The 23,900-nt window shown below is 41.8% G+C and overlaps 1 protein-coding gene across 17 annotated transcripts in view; it reads left to right on the top strand.

Moving 5' to 3' along the window:
• MAGI2 (membrane associated guanylate kinase, WW and PDZ domain containing 2) overlaps positions 1 to 23,900 on the top strand; it is a 598,965-nt gene that overhangs the window by 435,423 nt on the left and 139,642 nt on the right. For 11 of the 17 annotated variants that reach the window (XM_081927615.1, XM_081927614.1, XM_081927613.1 and 8 more), the window contains 4 exons: positions 7,265 to 7,322; positions 15,263 to 15,384; positions 17,100 to 17,228; positions 18,012 to 18,194. In XM_081927615.1, coding sequence (XP_081783741.1) covers positions 7,265 to 7,322; positions 15,263 to 15,384; positions 17,100 to 17,228; positions 18,012 to 18,194 — 492 coding nt within the window. The remainder of the gene's footprint in view (positions 1 to 7,264; positions 7,323 to 15,262; positions 15,385 to 17,099; positions 17,229 to 18,011; positions 18,195 to 23,900) is intronic. The other 6 variants (XM_081927625.1, XM_081927610.1, XM_081927617.1 and 3 more) reach the window with 2 other exon arrangements.

Below are 23,900 nucleotides of genomic sequence, written 5' to 3' on the forward strand. Positions count from 1 at the left end.
GTGATCGTGTCTTCCAGGTTGCCCCCCCCCCCCTGCTTCACAGAGCGCAGGAGTGATGTCCAACAAGCCTGGTTCGTTCTCCATATGAACTAAGCATTGGCCCTAGAATACCCTGAAATTCTGTGCTATGCATAGTAGTCCTGTGTTAGATAGGTCAATGTAAAGAGTTTTGTTGAAGGCTTTGCACTGGAGCTCCAAAGAGAGCTGTTGCTTTAGCAGTGAGGCAGCTCAGACTGAGAACTTACATAAGAGCTGGCGTTTATAGCCCTTTCTGGCTCTCAGTCAGACCTTGATCCAGGCAAGTACTTGCGTATGTTTCCTCCTTCAATGTAGCCTCATGCACAGCAAGCCAGGCACTTTTCCAGCAACCCTGAAACTCCTTCCTAGCTCTCCAACCCCTCTGCTCCTGTGGCCTTGGAGGTAGTAGGTACAGTGGTACCTCTGGTTAGAGATGCTTCAGGTTACATACGCTTCGGGTTACAGACTCCGCTAACCCAGAAATAATACCTCAGGTTAAGAACTTTGCTTCAGGATGAGAACAGAAATTGCGCAGCGGTGGCGTGGTGGCAGCGGGAGGCCCCATTAGCTAAAGTGGTGCTTCAGGTTAAGAACAGTTTCAGGTTAAAAACGGACCTCCAGAATGAATTAAGTACTTAACCCAAGGTACCACTGTAGTAGGATGTCCAATAGCTTCTAGGAACCAAGGCAATTGCTATGGAGACCTCCAGTCCTGGGGTTGGGATGTGTAGATCTCAAGGTTGCTGGCACTGCAGGGATAAAAGGCTGGCGATGCAGTGGGGAGTGCTTCTTTGAAGACATCCTACATTCCAGGTCTGGGTGAAATGAACCTTGAAGGCAGAAACTTTGAAAACCATAGAGTTCTGGTCTAAAACCTCATTGGTAGGTAACCTCATAGTTGGCTTCAGATGAGAGAACTATAATTTAATCCAATGAAGGACTTGTAGAAAGTTGATTAATATTGTTGACTAAAACAATTGCATAGCACCAGATTTATAGTTTCAGTGAAAGTTGTCGAGACAAAACAAATTGTTCATCTGTTCAGTTTTAGTTTTGCAGGTAGTCACACAGGCCATGCAAAGAATATTCTGTTCAAGTTCATAACATTTTGGAAAAACAAACTAAAATGCAGATGATTTCAAGTAACAGGGTTTTTATATGCATTTTTCTATCTCTGCCAGGGACGCGGGTGGTGCTGTGGGTTAAACCACAGAGCCTAGGGCTTGCTGATCAGAAGGTCGGTGGTTCGAATCCCTGCAACGGGGTGACCTCCCATTGCTCAGTCCCTGCTCCTGTCAACCTAGCAGTTTGAAAGCACATCAAAGTACAAGTAGATAAATAGGTACCGCTCCAGCGGGAAGGCAAACGGCATTTCTGTGCACTGCTCTGGTTCACCAGTCATGCTGACCGCATGACCCGGAAGCTGTATGCCGGCTCCCTCGGCCTATAGAGCGAGATGAGCACCGCAACCCCAGAGTCGTCCGCCACTGGACCTAATGGTCAGGGGTCCCTTAACTTTTTTACTATCTCTGGCACAGACACCCAACATAATCTGTATGCTTAAGACTAAGAAAAATATGAATTAATGTTGCTTAATTAAAATACAGTTAGCTCTTTTTATAGCTATTTTATTTTTATCCTTTATAGAATAAGAAAATGTCATTTAGCTAAGCATCTTATTATTTTTGTCAAGTGGCATATTAATTGGACCCAAATTTTGCAAAATGCCCTTGTGTCATGGTAAATGCAAACAAAATGTGTCACTTTTAGATTAAGACCAGATGCCTCTTTCTCAGGAAGGCTCCCTTTTCTGATGATGCTGTCAGAAGAAAACCATTTAGAGGCAGACAGAGTGAGCTAGTTTTGGCAGATGGCATTACAATTCAAATAGAGGAAAATAAGCTTCCAAGTGCGTGCATACTTCCTTGTCATTCAAATGCATGGGTATTGTTCAACATAATTTCTAAACTTGGAATGACTCAATACAAATGCCTTCATCTGTATATCCATTGCTGTTGTACGATGATGAGGAATAACTTCTATGACTGCTAGTTGTTTCCAGACGGCAGTAATATATAACAGAAATGATTCTTTTCTATTGTGAAACAAACAAAATAAATTTCAGCGAGGGCTTCTTAAAAATGTATATATGTAGTAAAATCAAGGGATGAAAACATTTCACTTTACAAAAGCTCTGGGGTTTGGGTAATGGTAATTGTGTCTGGAAAGGTTAATGAGCCCAAAGAGCTTGTGAGAAACATCTGACCGTGCACGGGGCAGCTGGGCTTTATAAAGTCCACTTCCTCCAGCTCTGACAATATATGGACTATATGAAACCCACCTGCCTTTTCCTCTGGAGGATAAATTTTTCCTTGCTTACTGGCAAACAGCTGATGGGGCTATATTGGTTCTGCACAATTTAATATACAGCATGTACTTTATTGCTCTATCTGTACTGATTCATTTTAAGATGGATAAGTTTCAGGGCAAGTTTGGCTCCGTTTTGGTCATCCTACTGCTACATCTGGACAGCGTAGTTGGAAGCAGCAATGGAATCAGAGAAGACAAGTAACTACTTTTAGGGATGCTTAGTCAAGGCTGGGGTGATGGTCTTGGCAGGGGAGAGGGATGCCCTCAGGGCACCTGCTTTTTGAGCTTGTGGCTTTGGTGGTTTGGCTGCGGTGCGAAAGAGGAGCCAGAAATCTGCTCACACAACTCTTGATTCAAGCCTGTGTTTACCTTTTTAATTAAAAAATGAGTTATGTGAAAAATTGGGAGGTTTGCTTTTATACTGTGCAAGATGCAAGTGCTCAGGTTCTATGTTTTGTTGAGTAATTGTAAAATGGTTTTTAAAAAAGAGTAAAATATTGACGGAAGCACCTCAGGCTGGGTAAATTTTATCTGAGTAATGCAGGAAGAAGAAGATATAGAACTGGTAGTATTTTTTGTTTTTTTAGTCAAGTGTAATTTGGGTATAATATATAGCTGTCAAACCAAATCAGCCTCTAATTTAATCATTGAATTGATTAAAGCTGACATGCATTTATAGGGTAAGTCGGTTTCAGCTGAGCACATGTTTCTACAATGTGAGGGGGAAGTATCCACGACTCCATGACAATATGCGTGTTGTGGTTCTACGAAGACCTTTGGAGGCCTTTCTACCTGTCCCAACATCCCCTGAAATGTTTTAGTTAAATCAATATAATTTAGTTTTGCTTTCTAAGTAAAATTGCATAGAAATCAATAAATGATTGCCAAGTACTTGGAGTAATATATTATTTTTTCAGAAGGTAAAATTAAAATTCTTTGGTTTCCCAAGCTAAAAGTTGGCCAATCACAAAAATAAAAGCAGATTTGATCTCCTCACACCCACAAACATATTTTTCACTGAAGAATTTTGCAAAAAAAATATAAGTTTCACCCTCTAAAATGACATGCCCTAGACTCCCAGTTCATTATTTATCATTCTTCAAAGAGTTGAGCAGGTAATTTAAGGGACTATCCTGTAGTATCAACATAACTGCTTTGTAAAGTAGGTCATTCTGAAAGACAGTGGCGTGTCCAAAGTCAGTGGCATAAATCAGTGGTCACATAAATCAGTGGCCTGGCTCCGGACAAGGCAGTGTCCTCTGTCCTTGCAATTCTTCATAGAAGAGAAGGGATGTGTACCTGGAGAACTGTTTGTGCTGGACAAGGGTGGTTATTTATTCACTCTCAGAGACTTGCCTCTAATAAGCATTTTACAGATAAACTTGTGAAACATCCCATAAAGTTAAAATGTTTGAATTCAGTGCAGTTAGTGTATCTTAGCCTCAATGAAAGTTGAGGTCTTTTTGCTGCATCGCTAGCAGAGGAGATAAACACGCACACATACAGTTTACTATTTCTCTAATGAAAAATAACCACAAATTGGCTTAGAATAAAAATGCAGGAGACAAGTCTTCAAACAGTAGCTCTGCGGTCAACTTATCTTTTGGCCAACCTTATCTTTCAACCTTCAACTACTAGCCCAGAGTTTGAGCTCTACTAATTCTGTTTTACTGGCATGCACAGAATTTTAATTAAGTAGAGCTCACATTTTGCATCATAGATGCAGAGGGAATTAACACATACCCTTGTGAATAATTTATATGGCTTTTTAATGATCCACAACAGTAGTACTGAAATTTAATTTTTGTAAAACCTGCAGCTTGAATGGGTATAATATAGTTAGCAGTTCTACACTTGCCTTTTAAAAAACTGGGTCCTTTATAATACTTCCAACTCATTAAATTTTTACAGACTTTTACACTCGAAAATGGGATTTGCAATCTGAATTCTTAATTTTTTGCCCACCACACAAATACCATTATGCATTATTGCACTGGAACAACATGCAGGAGTAACTCATATATTTTTCTTCCCCCGTGCAAAAAAATAATAATCACAGACTATAAAACTTTACCCCTGGAAAAGAGGACATGTCCTGGAAAAAGAGGACACATGGCAACCCTACCACAAGTGAGCACCCAGGGGCTCCGGACACCAATTTCTGGTTATGGCCCAGGAAAAAGGAGCAGAACATAAATAACATATCATAAAGCAACAATAACTATCGGTTCTATCTTTTCTCATGAAGGATTATAATCATTTATTCATTGAACATATATAGAAACACTCCCTTGCTGTGCCGAAAGGAGAAGTGCTTTGTTCAGTAGGAATGAGTAAATTAATGGATATTTAAAGGCGTGTGGAGAACTGAGGCATTTTGCTCTCCCAAATACAACAGAGTTGCAGTGGTATTCCTACATTAAGGATAGATACAGGATCACTGCCTGTGATAATAAGATAACTAACATCTAGGGCATAAAATTGTTATGAGTGCTGATTTTTTTTAATTACAGTCAGGGTCCAGTGGACCTGCTTAGCAGGCAGTATAAAGTTGTGTTTTTGCTTCTTCCAGATTGAAAACCCCCTCTTCTATCTCTTTAGGCTTTAAAAGGCTAGGGCGGGCTTGGTTTGCACTTTCAGAAGATAAACGTCTGAGGAAGTGTGACTGAGGGTCCAGCTCACCCACCTGAGGCCCATCCTTGTAGTTGCACACAAGGGATGTTTTGAAAGGATCTTTGCACGGAAAGCCCAATCTACACAGGACTTTCTGTGCTCTCCAAGTGTCCCCGTTTTCTAAGGGCAGTCCCGGAATTGCAAAAGCCATCCCAGCTTCTGATTTGATCCCAGAATGTCCCCATTTCCCCTGCCAGCGTCACAAGAGAGCCTTCTTGGTAGTGGCGCCCACCCTGTGGAACGCCCTCCCATCAGATGTCAAGGAAATAAGCAGCTAACCTATCTTTAAAAGACATCTGAAGGCAGCCCTGTTCAGGGAAGTTTTTAATATTTAATGCTGTATTGCTTTTAACACTTGGTTGGAAGCCGCCCAGAGTGGCTGGGGAAACTCAGCCAGATGGGTGGGGTATAAATAATAATAATAATAATAATAATAATAATAATAATAAAGCACCAAGCTTGGGGTGGGGGATGACCTAGCACTTGTACAGAGCAGTAGCAGCTGCTGCGGGGAGCATCCCTTTGCTTCACCACGACCTCTCCATGCCTAGACTCCTCCCTTTGGCATCTCATAGCTGCTGGAGAGCAGGCAAGGAGGAAAGGCAGTCGCTGCCAAGGCCCAGCCTCGCGTGGCGCGCCAGCTCTGAGGGGCAGGCAGAGGGCAGGGCCACCCTGGATGGGAAGAAAGGGAGCGGCATGGAGTGGAAGGAGTCTGAATAAAATAAAAAAAATGCTTTCTGCATCTGCATTTAATCATATCCCTTTCTAAGCTGTATTTATTGGTGTCTGCTTTTTGTAAATCTACCAAAGAATAAAATAAAATAGGTATTTGAGGGGTTTTCTGAGGACAGGGGAGAGTGTCGTGTGCTGTGTCCTGTTGGTGAAGTGGTGCTTTGGGGGTCAGGGTGGGGGGATAAAAATGGGGGTCAAGGGCGGGTCAGTTGGAGGGGAGGGAGAAGTGTCCCTATTTTCATCTGAGGAAGGTTGGAGGGTATGCAACACAATATGTAATCTCAAAACTGGCGAGCAAAGAGTGCATGGATGGGGCCCTGGCACCCTAGGCTCTCTGCGGACACAGCCCATCCAATTACATCCAGTGCACAGGTGTGAGGCTGATCTAGGGGAAGAGATCACACGTCACATGCCATGTATAATACCTACTCACTTTGGAAATAACATGTCCATATAATTCATTTGTCTGTTTCAAACCCCACTGCACCACCCACTACTGATTGTCATTCTATACTGACTGACAGAAGCTCTCCAAAGTTTCAGAGAAGATTTTTTCCCACCCTTGCCTGGAGATACCAGTAATTATATGCAAACTGTTTGTTCTGCCACTGAACTAACCACTGTTCTCCCAATATCACTGGGTACCCTCTTATTTTCCACTCTTGCAATACTTTGCAATAAGGACAAAGTGATTAACCTGTTAAAGATGGCCTAGCTTTCCCGTAAAAAGTCATCACCTTTGCAGTGAGTGTAATATTTATAATGCAATAGCCTTTTCTGGTTGTAAAATGTGATAGTGCAATTAGTGCTGCTGCAGTCTGGTGAGTGGAGTTAAAAATAAGCAACACGTGATTAGTTTCAAATAAAAACTCTTATTTTTTCCTGATGGTATCATAAATATTCTGCAGTTCACAAAATCAGTTTCTCTGGTTGAGCGCAGCTGTAATCTTCCTTCGATAACCACCCTGTGAATTGGTTTAGGTCGTAACACACAGCTTTGTCTCTGTACTGAATTGTGAACATTCCTCTTGCAGGTGTCATGTACTGGTGATGTTTTGTTTTGTTTTGTTTTGCTTTGCTTTGCTTTGTTTTGTTACACAATATTTTCTGTGTTTAGTCTTTGTCATCTATGGCAAATACAATTTCTTGGGTAGAAAAGGCTCTCCCTGATTTCCCTGGGCAATAATATTGTAGCTGATATGCTACTATTTCTGGCACAGACAACTGCACAGTAAGAGAGTAGCTAAAATTCTTCTCAGATGGTGATTACCCTGCATTTTCATGCCAGCTTTCAAGCTGGAGCTACTTGTGACTGCCATGGGATATGTCTAAAATTTGGCATTGGTTTTGAGCACTATATTTAACTTTGTAATGCGGTTGCCACACTTGACAACAATACTCTTTCATTATTATTAGAAATCTTGGCATCCTGTGCTGTATTTACTGAGAGGCATTACTCTTTGTTTTTCAGAGCTACCATATGGCTGGGAGAAAATTGATGATCCCATTTATGGCACTTATTATGTTGAGTAAGTTTCCAAGACCAATATTAATTTGCTATTAATCTTGCATAAACTGTTGTCTATGTCCCAGAACAGTGCTTCAAATTGAGAAGATGTGTACCCCACTGTTTTTTGTCTACACATTGAAATGTGTCAGGAAATAGAAGGCTCAACAGAAAATATCTGCAAACTTCCAACATGAATGTGGAGAAGTTGGGATCCCCATGTGTACCTCATCACATACTATAAGCAACTGTTGAGGTCTGAAGCTCCTCAGTCCGTTTGTACAAACATAACAAATCATCTTATTCAAAAATCCACAGCTGTAGACAATAGTTACATGGTCAGCTATAACAAAAAATATATGTGGATTTTATAACTCAGCTGCCAAACCCAAAGCTGATGTTCCACGGTGACATCTGAGTAAGCCAAGAACAGTGACCAGGTGACTGGATACTGTTGCCTTTCAAAGCCACAGAATATTTTAAAGACTGCTTTCTCTCACATGAACCTTCAGTTGTCACCTGAGGCCTAGCTGTGTGTCCTGCTGCCTTTTGTGTCAGAAGTATTGGATGAGATGCAGGGCCTTCTCAGCGGTGGCACCCAAACCGTGGAACCCTTTTCCTAGAGAGGCCCATTTGGTTTTCTCTTTAGGCTGCAATCCTGTACATATTTACCTAACAGTGAATCCCACTGAATTTCATTTGACTCACTTTTGAGAAGATATGCAAAGGATTGTGTTGTTACTCACTTTAAGGCAAATTGTAAATTAATTATTTTGTCAAGTATTTGATCTGATTTGTCTCCCCCCCCCCCGCACTCTTATGTTTTCTCTATGCTTTTAGATGTCCACCCATTCCAACTATGTCTGCTAAGATGATGACTATGAATCAGATAAAATTATATATTTTGTTGTTATTCTGTAATATATACATTTTATCTATGATTGTGAGCTTGAATGGCAGGGTATAAATGTTATGTTGAATAAATATTAGTGAGTAATCTTGTGTATTCACTAGCAGTAGTGGAACATACCGAAAACCATTTTGTCATGATGTTGCACCATCCTTCCTCAAATATTATATCCCATATTAATAATTTTATTATTTATACCCCGCCCATCTGGTTGGGTTTCCCCAGCCAATCTGGGTGGGCTCCCAGCAGAATAGTGAAAACGTGATAAAACATCAAGCATTAAAAACTTCCCTAAACAGGGCTGCCTTCCGATGTCTTCTAAATAACAACAATAATTTTATTATTTATATCCACATCCCACGGACAGTTCATAGTACCTAATTCATTATATTGGGCAAAGTTGCATACAGAATGTGTGCATTGGGTGGAATGTCCACAAACAGGCATATGAGTTTCATGCAAACTGATGTGGAAATGAGGAGAACTTAGTTAAAGACTGGAAAAATTAGAAACAGGGAGATACTGAAATTGACAGATTCATCTATCCTTCTCTGACATTGGTCAGTGGCTGGACAGGCAGCTACCTGGAAACACAGTTTGTCACCTTTTCCATCATATATAAAAGGCAGGAAATGAGATTTGCCACTTCAATTATATTCCTCAGCTATTCACAATGCCTGCAAAGGAGGAGAATAAAATATAACCTTCTTTTAGTTGAAGAGTTTTAATTGCACACAAGCCAATATTTTGTACATTTACTTACATGACATTTACCATGGAAAATATCACTTCTAATATTTTCCCAACGTAATCTATGTTTTCAAAAAGCGTTATGTGTATGCATCTTCAGCTTGCTCTGTGTGCAAGTAGGTTATAAGGATAAATTGCTTCTATAAATAGGCAAAATTAATTATCTTACCCCAGTGAGACACCATTCTAAATCTGCAAGCAATAAAAGGGAAAGAAATGCAAAGGAATGCTTCATTATTTGCATGCGCGCACACACACACACTTTTTAATGTATTATGTATATGTAGGAAGAGCTAATAAAACCACACTGCCAGAAATGCATAATCATAAGGAATAAATCTCAGTGAACGTTGGATTTGACATTGGCATTGCATTATCTTATAGTGGAGATGGGCATAACATTTGTAGCGCAGGTTTGGAAGTAAAGGTAAAGGTAAAGGGACCCCTGACCATTACATCCAGTCGTGGACGACTCTGGGGTTGCAGCGCTCATCTCGCTCTATAGACCGAGGGAGCCAGCGTTTGTCCACAGACAGCTTCCGGGTCATGTGGCCAGCATGACTAAGCCACTTCTGGCGAACCAGAGCAGTGCACGGAAACACAGTTTACCTTCCTGCTGGAGCTGTACCTCTTTATCTACTTGCACTTTGACATGCTTTCGAACTGCTAGGTTGGCAGGAGCTGGGACCGAACAACGGGAGCTCACCCCGGTCGCGGGGATTCGAACTGCCAACCTTCTGATCGGCAAGCCCTAGGCTCTGTGGCTTTACCCACAGCATCACCCGCTTCCCACATGTTTGGAAGTACCCTCAATAAATTGAGTCAAACTGTTTTCCTTGAGTTGTCAGATTTTAAGAGCATAGCTTTCCAGAATGTTAAAGATTTCGATCAGGAGTGGTGCCTGCATACAATTGAACTGCCTGTGGTAAAAAGGCAGCTAGATATTGATTGGCTAACAGGGATGTGACCTACAGGTGCACAAAATAATTTCTGGAGCATTTTTGCAACAGCTGTTCATTGCATGGAGGGCAGTTGATAAACTGAAGGGCAACCCTATAATTGGATTAATGTACACTTCTTACCTGGCCTGTCTGTATCAAAGGGCTTCCAGGCATGTCCCTCTTCACCGGGATCAAGGCTTAAACCCAACATTCAGGGCTGCAACTGCTCCCTGGCCTAAGATAGATTTCACGGCAAAATATCTACTTTCTCAAACACTTATTCAATCCTGCTCTGTGTGGCGACATTTGGAGCCTATGCACATCATGTTTCTGTTGGATTGATGACCGCATTACATGCAATTCCTATAGGTCAGCTACCCACCTGGCTGAGCCACATAATATTCTGGTTGGTTAGCTAGTACATTACCGCATCATATTGGCCTTGAGCAATTTCTCTGCCTCAGTTCACCATTAAAAACAAACAAACCAATGTGAGTTAAGGTGTGCTGTGAGGGCAAACACAATGAAGGCTATATAACAGGGATGAGGCATCTGTGGTCTTCTAGATTTTGTTGGACTCCAACTCCCATCAGCCCCAACCAGTGTGGCCAGTGGTCGGGGGTGGTGGCAATTGCAATCCGGCCACATCAGGAGTGCCGTGGGCTAGGTATCCTTTGCAGATCAGAAGCACTATGCAAAACTGTCATAAGTGCCTGAAAAATACAAAGTAGGAACTACTGAAAGGTTGCTTTATGGATCATTTTGCAATCAGCGCTAGCCTAAATGTATCTTCAAGCTCTTCCTATTTGCCTATGGATAAAAGAAAAGTTATACAGTATATGGACTTTAAATTGCATGAAATGAATCTACTTAGTCAAGTTCCAGGAAGCAATTCTCAAAGGCAGTAGAATCCATCCATAGGGTAGCAAATTACAATGGAGACTGCCTAATAGATCATTTCTTTTAAAGTTGTTCCTTGAATGAAGCGGGAGTCTTATGAGACAAATCATTACCTACTTTCCCCATGATTTTCCCTTTTCCCCTTTCATTCTTTCTTTGGTCAGCATATCAGGCTTGTAAAGAGCAGTTTTGTTGCTATTAGCAGCTTCCAAATTTGCTGTCAAATTTTATTTTGTCATAAGTCCTTACGGGCTGCTTAATTGTTTCTGACACTGTTTCTAGCTACATGCAAAAAGCTTCTATGCTCCTTTTAAAAGCAGGAGGAGGAAAAATCTCTACAGGAGACAAGGCTTTAGATTGGGAAAATGGAAAGGAGAAAGAGGGTGCTTAAATCACCCACCCAGACTTGAGCCTCCTGCTGGCTGTTTCTCCACTTCAGATAATTTAAGCAAACATACTTTTGGAACAGGGACACGGGTGGCACTGTGGGTTAAACCACTGAGCCTAGGACTTGCTGATCAGAAGGTCAGTGGTTCGAATCCCTGTGACGGGGTGAGCTTCCGTTGCTCGGTCCCTGCTCCTGCCAACCCAGCAGTTCAAAAGCACATCAAAGTGCAAGTAGATAAATAGGTACCACTCCAGCAGGAAGGTGAACGGCGTTTCCGTGTGCTGCTCTGGTTTGCCAGAAGCGGCTTAGTCATGCTGGCCACATGACCGGAAGCTGTACACCGGCTCCCTCAGCCAGTAAAGCGAGATGAGCGCCACAACCCCAGAGTCGGCCACGACTGGACCTAATGGTCGGGGTCCCTTTACCTTTACCTTACTTTTGTAACCTAGGTGTTGTTGTTGTTGTTTAGTCATGTCCGACTCTTGACCCCATGGACCAGAGCACGCCAGGCACTTCTGTCTTCCACTGCCTCCCACAGTTTGGTCAAATGTAACCTAGGAAGTTACCTTATAAGACCACTGGCCCACCTAGTTCAGTATCGTCTACAATGGACTTCTCCCCATGCTGGCTGGGGCTGAAGGGAATTGTGGCCTGGGAAGACTGGGCTACATGGACTGGCAGCAACTCTACAGTTTCAGGAGTCGCTTCCAGCCAGGACTTGTCCCTGGGACTTTTTGCATGGAAACAAAGTGCTCTACTACTGAGCTCCAACGGCCCTCTGATGCTTTGTTACTTTATTAACTTAAAATATTTTATGGCTGCTTTCTCCCCAACACATAACCTACTCTTAAAAAAAATGTTTAAAATAAGTGTCCCTACATATTGCAGCACCTACCTACCTACCTACCTATCATCTATAAAAGGTTTTCTGGTCAAGACCTGCAATATGATGAAGCCCTGGTGGTGTTAAAAGTGCAGCACTATCATGTTCATAAAGACTTTTATCGTCAGCATAAAGATCTGTGTTTTAATCTGCTGTCTAAGCTCAATAGGCTTGAAGTGAAAATTGCTTCCCATTTTTCATTATAAAAAGTGACAGTGTAACACTTTCCTTTATTACTGGTGTTTAACAGATGACTTGGTTTTTAAGGAGACAATATCCCATTATAATATAGTGTCTTAATTATGTCATAAAAATGGATAAATCATAAAAAGTTAAATTGCGTAGCAAATTTGGTCTTTTGGAGTGGGGGGCAGGGAATGCTCTCCTCAGCTTTTGAAGACACCTTCCTTCTTTCCATGGGTCAGTTCACACAACTCTCAGCCAGGGGACCAGCATAAGTTTGAAGTCTTGGTAGTGGATCTTTCTTCAGAGTCTTGTGTAGAGTCTAATCAGGAAGGGCGCTTCCCATTTCAGTGCTTGAGGTGGGAAATGGGAAGAGTCGCTCTACCTTGCTGCTGCTCCTGCCACCACCTACCTGCTCCTGCCATCGCCACTGCTACTCTGCTGCCACTCTGTGCCCTTGGCAGCACCAATTTCAGGCAAGTTGGCACTGATTTTGGATGAGATCTTGTCCCAAATTGCGTGGGGCAATTTCAAGTGAGATCTCATTCCAAATGGGCACAGTCTTGCCCAAATCGGTGCCGGTGGTGGTGGTGGCACTTTTCCACTGCTTGTGGTGGCAGCGGGTCTGGCAGGGCACCCACGGGCATGCTGCCTGGGAGGCTTCTGCTGTCTCAGGCAGTGGCCTCAGCCTGCCTAATGGCTGGGTAAGCTCTGGTTCGAAAGATGCTGCATGGAGATACTATGAACTGAACTTAGGACCATGTGCTCTGCCACGGAGTGAAATATCCCTGGGGTATTTCTTTCTACATGTATCATTTTGTGATTAGTTCATAAAGAATATTCACAATGTTAATGGTATCCTTAAAAATATCACCTTTTTAAAGTTGTAATTGGCCAATCTAGTGATGCAGAATCTGTATTTGATGCAAATATTGATGGTGCAAATATTACACTTTCCTTTTGAGGGGGTGGCTTTTCTCATGGTGGTGAATGTTATTCTTTTCATTAATTAATCTTCTCATGTGGTTGCAAGACTCATAAACAAGGCAGAATATATCCACAACTAAATTACTCCTCTCTGCTTGAATAGCTGTCAGAGGACAGGCCTCTCTTTGTAGAAGTGTTCTATTTAAATGACTGCCCTGTCCTTATAGAAAATGAACCTTTGGAAGGGATACGAGGGCCTTTAAATCGCCCATCAGACCTAACAGGAGACTGAACAAGCACATAGGTCACCTGGTTACAGTCTTCTCCACTATGATGAGATGGATTGTATTTCTGTTTCTAAATTTGCATCTTTACATATAGATATGCATATGAAAATTTATGCAAATATTGTCTTCTTTTTTGGTAGTGCATTTCCCCTGTTTTTGGTGATGCAGAAGTGGCCCCTCTTAACTTCCACTCTGCATGCGTTTCTCATCAAGTTGGAATTTGTTAGTCCCATTTAGCTGAGAAACACTTTCAACCAAGTAAATATATGTGTTGTAAATCCCATTGATTTCATTGGCACCTACCTACTTACCCAGACTGCACTTTTAAAGCTTGAACTGACACGTTTGTTAGACTGCCTTCTAGCTTCCTCTCTGTATACACCTCAGACCATAATTCCTACCTCGTTGGAAAAGAGTATTTATTTAAAGATGTGATAAAAAAGAGCATTCGTTATGTTCTGTGCAGTGGTGGTGGTCAGATACAAATCTGCTAGCAAATATTTCAAAGTAGAAAACATTTCAAAGTATGGTTTTTTTCCTTTAAAATGTGCATTGTCAACCATTTTTGGGGTTCTGAGTAAGAGTTTCCATTCAAAGAAGCTGTTAATTATTCTATCCTTTTTTCTGGTATTGGTATGTGATCTCATTCACCTGTACTGATGAACACCTGTGGGTTGGTTCACGTGACGGAAAGACAGTCCTTAAGGTATTGGGGTCCTGAACCTTACAAGGCTTTATAGGTCAAAACCAGCATTTTTTATTGAGCCTGGAAGCTAGCATCGGTGAGGCCGGATTCTTCCAATTTGACTCCAGAGGCAGCCCAATGTACAGCACGTTGCAGTAGAACAACACAGAAGATACACAGAAGACAGAAGTTAGACTGTCCCTGTCCAGATAGGAGCACAATTGGGCCAAAAGCTGAAGCTGATAGAAGGCCCTCTGTGCCACCAAGACCACTTCAGCCTCAAGCGACTGTTCTTAATGTTCTTGCATTGACACGTATCATTAGACTGTGCATATTAAAAAATTAGTAGCATTGACTTTGCATGGTTTGCTTATTTGTTTGTTTAGTGCCCTGTCCTTCCTCCAAGGAGTCCAGAGAGACATTCGTGTCTCACAGTGGCATATGATAAGCTGGAAGGTCACCATGGTCCTTCATAGACCTTCACAGCATATGAACCTGGATTTCCCACATCCAAGCCCAGCATTCTACTACACCACATTCAGTTTCAATAATCATATTTCCAATAACAGTATGTATTCAAACGAATCATCTCCAGAATTCTCCTTAGGCTCATAGGAATCTGAGTTACACGACTTTATACCCAGTCAGTCCATTAGCATTTGTCTACACTGCAGACAAGGTTTCAGGCAGAGCCTTTCTTAGTTCTACCTGGAAGTGCCAGCCAGGAGCTGAACTTGGGATCTTCTGCATTCAAATCATGTGCTCTATGGTCCATCTCAAAATTACATTTCTAGGGTTGCCATATAGTCAGAAGCAGTATCCGGGTGGGAATCAGTAAAAATGTCTGGGTAAATCCAAATGTATGGCCAAGAAAAGCTCAAAAAAATGACAAACAAACAAAAAAAAGCTCAGCCAACAACTTTGCCCCCCTCCCAAAGCAACCCTAACAGTTTCCTGCTAAAGGACCTAAATGTACCCTGACAAATTGCTCGCTATAGTGATGCCTCAGGTTTGCTTGCTTGAGAGAGTGCAGCCCAATGATCACTGTTCAAAACGCAGATTTGGAAAAGGATTAACTGGGATTGACAGTTTTACCTTTTTTCCCCAGCCACATAAATAGAAGAACACAGTTTGAAAATCCTGTTTTGGAAGCAAAGAGGAAGCTCCAGCAGCGTGCCATGACCAACGCAGAACTTGGAACCAAGCCTATGCCGGCCCAAGGTTTCCGAGGTACAGTATCATGTCAGTGCACTATATTTAAACCAAATTAATTCCATTAAATTTTCCCATTCTTATGGCAAAATGATCAATATATAACTATAGAAATGAAATTTAACCTCTGTTTTTCCACAATAGAGAAGAAAATATGAAACACTTGAGTTCAGCTCATGTTCTTAAATTTTCTGTGATGACAAATCCAGCAAAAACATGTTGTAACATGTAAGGCTCCCACAGGGAGCCTTACATTTTGTCATAGTAAACTTTACCGGGGGGGCGATCCTGTATGGGCCAGCCTATATAAGACAAAACAAAAATTAAATTTCTTAGCTAGTGGGATTCGTTCTTGTGCATGGAAACAGAAAGATCAAATAAATATAAGTGTTTTGGGGTTTCACATTTGAGACCGTGGGAAGCTTTTAAAGTCCAAGAAGCAAGAACCCAAAGAAAAATACAAAGCCCTGAACAATGTGGGTCCAGAATGACACCTGAGCCTTTATATTCCAGTGATCTCAATCACTGAGATCATCCAGAGAGCTGCTGTTCATTATCTCCCATGCTTCAGACACTAGCTGGCTTCAACTAGAAGTCAGGCCTTTAGCGTTCCTGGTCCCATGCAATGAGATACTCTTCTAGCAGAGATTCAGTGGCCATTCTCTTTTCTATACCAACAGGCCTGTTAAGTTCTTCTTTTTTCCAAGATGAGTCAGTCATTTTATGATTATTTTGTATTGCTTTTATGTACTGTACATTTTATTGTATTTATATATATTATTCTTCACTGCCTTGGTATTTTTTGTGAATGGGTGATATATAAGATGGTTATAAATACAAATAAACTTTCCATAGAAAGAAAGAGGTGGTTTGTGGGTCCTCTGCCCTGTCACCTCAACAAGTAAGTATGCTCAGTGCGTAGGGGCTCATAGTGTCTCTCCTGTAGGACCAAAATGGACATGACATTAAATATGTGAATGCAGTGAACATACCTGTTCTTCCCCCCTCCTTAACAAGTTTAGCTGCAGCGCCTATGATCCTCCCCCCTCAGTTTAGCTGCAGCGCCTATGATCCTCCCCCCTCAGTTTAGCTGCAGCGCCTATGATCCTCCCCCCTCCTTAACAAGTTTAGCTGCAGCGCCTATGATCCTCCCCCCTCCTTAACAAGTTTAGCTGCAGCGCCTATGATCCTCCCCCCTCCTTAACAAGTTTAGCTGCAGCGCCTATGATCCTGCCAATCCTCTTCCCCACTAAAACCGCTTGATATTAACCCTGGGAAACTTTCCTTCTGGGAATAGTAGCACAAGGAAGGAGACTTTCATCAGGATCTTAGGGTGGGTGGAAAGGGCAGCCCAAACTCTATATTCCATGTTCCTCATCCGGCTCACCGCTCCCCACTCCACAGCTACTATTGTTAAAGGGGGAAAACCAAACACATTAACTGCATTCAATTATTTAATGTCATCTTTGTTTGGGCCCAGTGATGTACGGTCAACCTGGACAGTGTTCTGTTAGAGGAACTTTACCTCCCATTGAAGCTGGCGGCACCTTCTTAGGGAGCTGTTCCTCACATTTGGAGATGGCTTTAGAGCCCTGCCTGTTGGGAAGTTATGAGATTAAATATCTTGGTGATGTGGAAACATGCTGGTTAACAATCTATATATGGGTATAGAGATTATTATTTTTTACCTAAGCTTGTAGCCAAAGAATGAGGCTTCTTCTCCTTTATAACAGTAGAAAGCTCCTCATCAACATTACCTAGGCCCAAACTTGTTCACCCGTGCCCAGCGCCTCAGAGGTCTCGCAGTGTGAGTGACCTGTCTCTGTATCGGCGGGACATTGCTGGAGTGTACAGGCTTTATGGTATGTTCAAGTGCTGCTATTTACCCAGGCGGCACTTTTGTAAAACAAGTAGCGAGCTGCATTTTTTTTAAAGGAAAAAAAAACACCCTTTTCACCTTTCCCCATACCTTTTCTTACACAATAAAGCACAGAACAGAGGCACTGGATGTCAGGTGAGGCCATTTATTTTGCCTGCTGGTCTTTGTCACACTTTACACAGAATCACACTGAAAGTTGATGTCAAGGTCACAGAACCGTCTCACAAGTTGTAACTGTTCTCTATCTAATACTAAAACCCTGCTTGCTCACATAATGTGTATGCTTGTGTACAGACACACACACACACACACACACACACACACACAGTGTGCCTAAATAAGCAAATTCCACTGCTATTTGGAATTATCTTACAAAGCTACTTCAATAAATTTTAAAAATAGAATGACTAACTTTTCTTTTACAACTTGCAACAAACAAACAACTACAACCTTGTACTCACTCACTTGGGACTAAGTCTTATTGTATTGAATAGGACTTAATTCCAATTAGATGTGTGCATAGGGTTGCACTTTAAGACACTTTAGACAAGGAAACCCTGCCTTTGCTGGTTTTTACCTTCAGTAGAAGATAACTCAGTAATGCTTTTGTTTCACTGGGAATGCTTGCACTTTTATTTTGCTTTTATTTTTCAAAACTGCCACCCTGTTGCCTGCTGTTGCTTCTGCTGCACTCTGGGGACCCAGTCGTTTTGTTTACAGCATGGCCAAAACATCGTTTGTTTTCTCTTTATGTTGACTGATGTAGAAAAACCGCTCTTCACCCGTGATGCCTCACAGCTGAAAGGGACTTTCCTCAGCACGACTCTTAAAAAAAGCAATATGGGCTTTGGATTTACCATCATTGGTGGGGATGAGCCCGATGAGTTTCTCCAGGTGAAGAGTGTCATTCCTGATGGGCCTGCAGCACAGGATGCCAAAATGGAAACAGGTAAGTCGGAGGCTTTCCTTAATTTAGAGGAGGATGGCTTAAACTTAGCACCCACTGTTATTTCCCAATTGCTATCGGTGGCCTGTGTGTACACTAGACCTTTACACACAGAGAGCAACCAGTCAGATTGTTCTTTCTCTGTTCAGACATTCCTGCAGAGTGATTGCCCCTCCTCTGTTTATTTGGTCTGTAGGACTGGCTAACTTCAAATTCAGACAGGGGAGCGAGCACTATGTTTTGATCAAGCAAGAGGTTGAAAATGGATCAATTCATTCTTGCTTTCTTGGAGAATAAGACTATTTGGGAGGTAGCAACTTTATTTAACAGATGTGTGTTTATTTTACACTTTCAGTAATAATATCTAGAGGTCATAGTCCAGCAAGTCACAAGAGTGCCAGATTTCAAATGGCACTTGGATGTATTTCCACTTCTATATTCAGTCATGCGAAGGGTGTGCATTTATGCTTTGCTAGGTCACAGCTTAATGCTTTGTAGAGTTCCAAGTCTGTTCTTAGCCATCCTGTTTGATATGTGAAGGGAAAAGGCGCTTGAGATCCAAGGTATGACTGTACTTGAAATTGAGTCTTGAAGATAACATGGAAAGAGGTCACTATGCCTGTGGACCAATTGCATTTGTTCCACTTCTACTTCCTTCTGAGTTCACGATCACCAGATATTTTCCCTGAATCTAGTTTTCCACACCAGCTTTGCTGTTTCATTACTGAGAGATTGTTGGCTTTAAATATTCCCTAGCCTTCGTGATTTATGGGGAACTCTTATCTGATGGTGTCTCGCAGATCTGTATCTTTGTTTGTGTTGTATACTGGATATTGTTATCTTGTTGTTTCGGTACTTTGAATTCTGAACATGGAACAGAAGTAATCTGGATATAAAAGCAGACAAGTTTCAAATTGCTCAGCAGGGATGATATCATAAGGCTTGTATCTACAAGCAGAGATTTATGTTATACATGGACTTTTCACTCACATAAGCAAACTGTTACAGCAGGATTGGGCAAGATTTTAAAAAGAGGGTGCTGCTTCAAAGTGAGAAAAAATATGAGCATATATAGGCGCTGTGTTGCAATGGAATTAATGCAAAATGGGTCTATGTCCTTTCCTAGAGCAAATAGTGAAATGCAGTTGTATGTTGCCTAAAATATATTTGGAGATTTAATTGTGTTTAAGACTCTACCAAGCACACCCATAACTTCAGAAACATTTGATATTATGAGACTAACATAACAGAGTCTTCTTGTTTCTGATTTTTCATGGCACCCTTTGTCATATCTATTGCACATGAATATGCTGTGTAAAAGTAGCTCTTGTGTAAACCACCTTAAGTCTGTCCTTTCTTTTTTTCACTGTTGTATTTGTAGAGAGCTTCCTATGACAACCATTTACAACCATTATGATCGTACAATGGACTATCGTAACATCATATTTTCAGAGAAATTCAGATTCTCACATTCCTCAAACGAAGTTACTCACTAAACCCTGGTCTCAGCTCATATTAAGATGACCTTGCAAGAACACAGGGACTTCATAGCCCTGGTGTTCATCTTTTTAAAAATTAATATTTCTGTTTTACTTCACAGTAATTCTATCACTTTCATTCAATCTGAGCTTTCTCCAGTGCCAAGATAATACCTGTATATTCCCATTTATGTTAAACAAAATCTCTGGATAAGGTATTTTCTTGTATTTCAGAGTTATTGAATTCAAATCCTCTTGAGGCTTCAGTTTTATTGCATTTTCTTCTGAGCTTCCCCCCTCCCCCCGCCTTCCTTTCTGAGCTAGGCAGATCTCTATATTTTCTGCATGCTGTTGAAAACCTTAGATAAGCCACAGTTTCAAATAAGATTTCAAATATTGCAGAGCTCAGGACTTTCTTGGTTTGTGATGAAAAATAATGGGATATGAATAAAGAGCAAAATATCATAAAATGGGCATTGGTTTGGGGCCTATCTAGAAGAGTTTAAATTTGCAGGAAGAAAGCTAATCTTCAAATAAAAGCTTCAGTGTTCCATCAATATGTGTGCTTCTGGAGGCAAGTATTACTTACAGCCACTAAAATAACATTGCCTGTTTATTTCCATTGTTCCATTGCCATTTTCTCTTATCTTTTCCCCTCATCTTCACCTTTTCTCCATGAAAAGTTGCCTTCATTTGTTCACGTCTCTACATTATTTCATTGCTACGCTATTCCGTTGTTCTTGGGTATAGACTTCTATTTTCTATCTTTCTGTCTGATATACTTTGATTCTGTTCTTATTCTAATTGCTGCTTTCACCCCAGTTGTTTATTGAGCCTGTGGGCACTCTGATGATCTTTATTACAACTCAATTCTAGAACAGTTCTGTGCGCACATCGCTTTCTGGGACCAGGCTCAAAGGCCTTGAGCAGATGCAAGGAGGCAAGTGGAAGACTTGGGAACTTGCAATGGCTACTGCCTAGTCAAGGCCAGAGTGGCACATAAACATTTCCCTAGTGGACCAGTTAAGGTGGCAGGAGGACTAGGAGATTTGACTTGCCAACCAAGACATTTCTGTTTATTAAAAAACAACAACACACCAGCCAGAACATAACTCACTTTTGTGTGTCTCTCTGTGTGTTTTAGACTCTCTTTTCTGCCCCACTAGCCCCAGCACCAAACATAGATCAGGCAAGTATCACAAAATGTCTTTGGCCTTCACTGTGATCAGTCGGCTGTGCTACTGCACCAGCTACATTTGGCATGCCCTCCTCTGTGGCCAGGAGTGCCTTTTCCTAGCTTTACCTGGTTTGCCAGCTATAGCTGTTGTGTGTTGAGGTCCCCAAGCCAGCCCCTAAATAAATCACAATTCACACAGAATTTCTGTTTAAGGTTTTTGGCATAATTTTGGCCACAACTTTATTAAAATATATAATGTGAGTGGTTGCTTAGGCATTGGTTACAACTATCTGTTCCCGCCCCGGGACAGAACTGATTTCCGGACACCAACGGAAGCCAGTAAGAGAAAACAATATTGGGGAGAAATGGAGCTGAGCCACAGGCCCTCACCTCTCCCCACATGCTCCCCGGGGCTTGCCGGCCCTAGCCCCATTCCAGGGATTCGGACGAAAAGATGGCAAGCCCCTGGATTCCTTTAATGGAATTCCTTTGCAGCAGCGGCATTGGAGGGGCAGGCACAGCCAACCCTTACCCCTCCATCCAACCAAATTTTAACCAATGCCTAACCGCAACCTTACAAGTTGTGATGATTTGCTACGCAGTAGGCAAAAACCAAATGGCACCAGCCAATCTGCCAAATGGACAAAATTCCTACCAGGCCCCTGCCCCAAAAGCAGACGACCCCATGACAGGCATAGCAAGGTCAAACGCAACAGCCCTAAATTGGGGAGGGTGGGTGGGCGATCTGATGCACGCAGCAAAAGAGAACACACCACGCTGCGTGCAAATAATATATAACCTTCGGGCCAACCCACAAATGGTAACATCAGAATCTCTCCAACAACCCAAAATAGCCCAATCACAGTCATGGCCATCCAAACGGGGAGTGTCCTGCTAGACTCCACCATGACACATGCTCTCCTTGAAGGAGAACACGCTTTCCTAGACAAGAGTAGCCTGGCCAGGGTAGTCAATGCGTTGGTAGCCTTGAGGCTGGATTATTGCAGTGCATTCTGTGTTGCTGCTCTGCAGAATGCAGAGGCTAGTCTGCTGATGAGGGGACATGGCCACCAGCATCCGTTCTGTCCGCCCATTTGCTACCAAGCCAGGTTTGAAATTCTTGTATTCACCGAGAAAGCTCCAGACAACTTAGATCCATTGTACCTTAGATACTTACATGAAACCTTAAATCCTAGTTTGACCACTGACATAATGTCACGGTGTTCCATTGCACCAGAAGCAGTTTAGTCCTGCTGGCCCCATGACTCAGAAAACTGTCTGTGGACAAACACCGGCTCCCTCGGCCTGAAGCGAAATAAGCGCCGCAACCCAATAGTCGCCTTTGGCTGGACTTAACCGTCCAGGGGTCCTTTACCTTACCTTTCCCATGTTTAGGAGCATCTTTTCGTCAATCCCAGAGCTGGTGAGGCTTGTTTGAGATTGACACGAAACAGAGTGTTTAGTGCAGGGGTAGGCAACCTAAGGCCCGGGGGCCGGATGCGGCCCAATCGCCTTCTCAGTCCGGCCCGTGGATGGTCCAGGAATCAGCACGTTTTTACATGAGTAGAATGTGTCCTTTTATTTAAAATGCATCTCTGGGTTATTTGTGGGGCATAGGAATTCGTTCATATTTTTTTTTCCAAAATATAGTCCAGCCCACCACATGATCTGAGGGACAGTGGACCGGCCCACGGCTGCAAAAGGTTGCTGACCCCTGCTTTAGTGTCATTGGCCAGCCCTGTTGAATGCTCTTCTTACAGATATTCAACAGGCTCCTTCTGTTTCAACCTTCAAATAGTTGCTTGAAGACATTTCTACACCACTAGACTTAGGCAGACCATTAAGAAAACATCTTCTGTAGTAGTTACAGTAGCTGATACTTCGTGATTTTAAATTCTTACATGTTTTTTATTGTATATATGTGATTGTTATAAACTGCTTTTGGGTGAGATTTTTTAAAATGAAATTGTGGAATGCATTTTTATAATATTTATTTATTTATTTATTTATTTATTTATTTATTTATTTATTTTATAAATAAATACCGCAATATAAAGGAATATATCAGTTCCCTAGATTACAGGACCTAGGCTATAGCTGCAAATTGCTTAATGTGCTTCTGCACATATAAAGTGATGTCTTCTTATGTCATGTTTGTGTGATAAACAAAATAAGAATCTTATTAATAGTTGAATAGTGCTGGAATAATATTTACAGAGTTGGTAGAACTGAACATTTTTTTTAAAAAAAAATATTCATCTTAAATAACGAACCCTCTTATGCTTTTTTTAAAACTCTGAGAATGGCCCTAAACATTTTTCTTGATAGTTGCACTTTCTTTCTGATAAATCATGCAACACACAAAGTAGTCAATTGGTGTTAAGATCTAATAATAGACATTATTCACCTTCTGGCCTGTACTGGCTGGGGATACATATTTCTTGTAATCATTTCCTCTGTGTGTTAACATTCTGGAGAAGCAGTGTGTGTTTTTACTTGATTGTGTGTGTTAAAAAAAGCATGGTTGGTGATGATTCAGATCAGATATGGTCCATAGAGTGTTTTGATCTTTCTTGCAATACTGGGGGGAAACAGACGTTTATCCTCATTCTTTTGATCAGAGCTTGTTCTAAGGAAGGAATGGCTTGTTTATTTTTGTGACTTACGGTATATACCATTTAAAATAACCAAACCCATAAAATTACAGTATACCTGAAGGAGCATCTCCACCCCCATCGTTCAGCCCAGACACTGAGATCCAGCGCCGAGGGCCTTCTGGCAGTTCCCTCATTGCAAGATGTGAGTTTACAGGGAACTAGACAGAGGGCCTTCTCGGTAGTGGCGCCCACCCTGTGGAACACCCTCCCTTCAGATGTGAAGGAAATAAGCAGCTATCCTATCTTTAAAAGACATCTGAAGGCAGCCCTGTTTAGGGAAGTTTTTAATATTTAATGCTGTATTGTTTTTAACACTTAACAGCCGCCCAAAGTGGCTGGGGAAACTCAGCCAGATGGGCGGGGTATAAATAATAAATTGTTGTTGTTGTTGTAATAA

Source organism: Podarcis melisellensis (genome assembly GCF_964234715.1).
Source record: "Podarcis melisellensis genome assembly, chromosome: 10".
Taxonomy (NCBI): Eukaryota; Metazoa; Chordata; class Lepidosauria; order Squamata; family Lacertidae; genus Podarcis; species Podarcis melisellensis.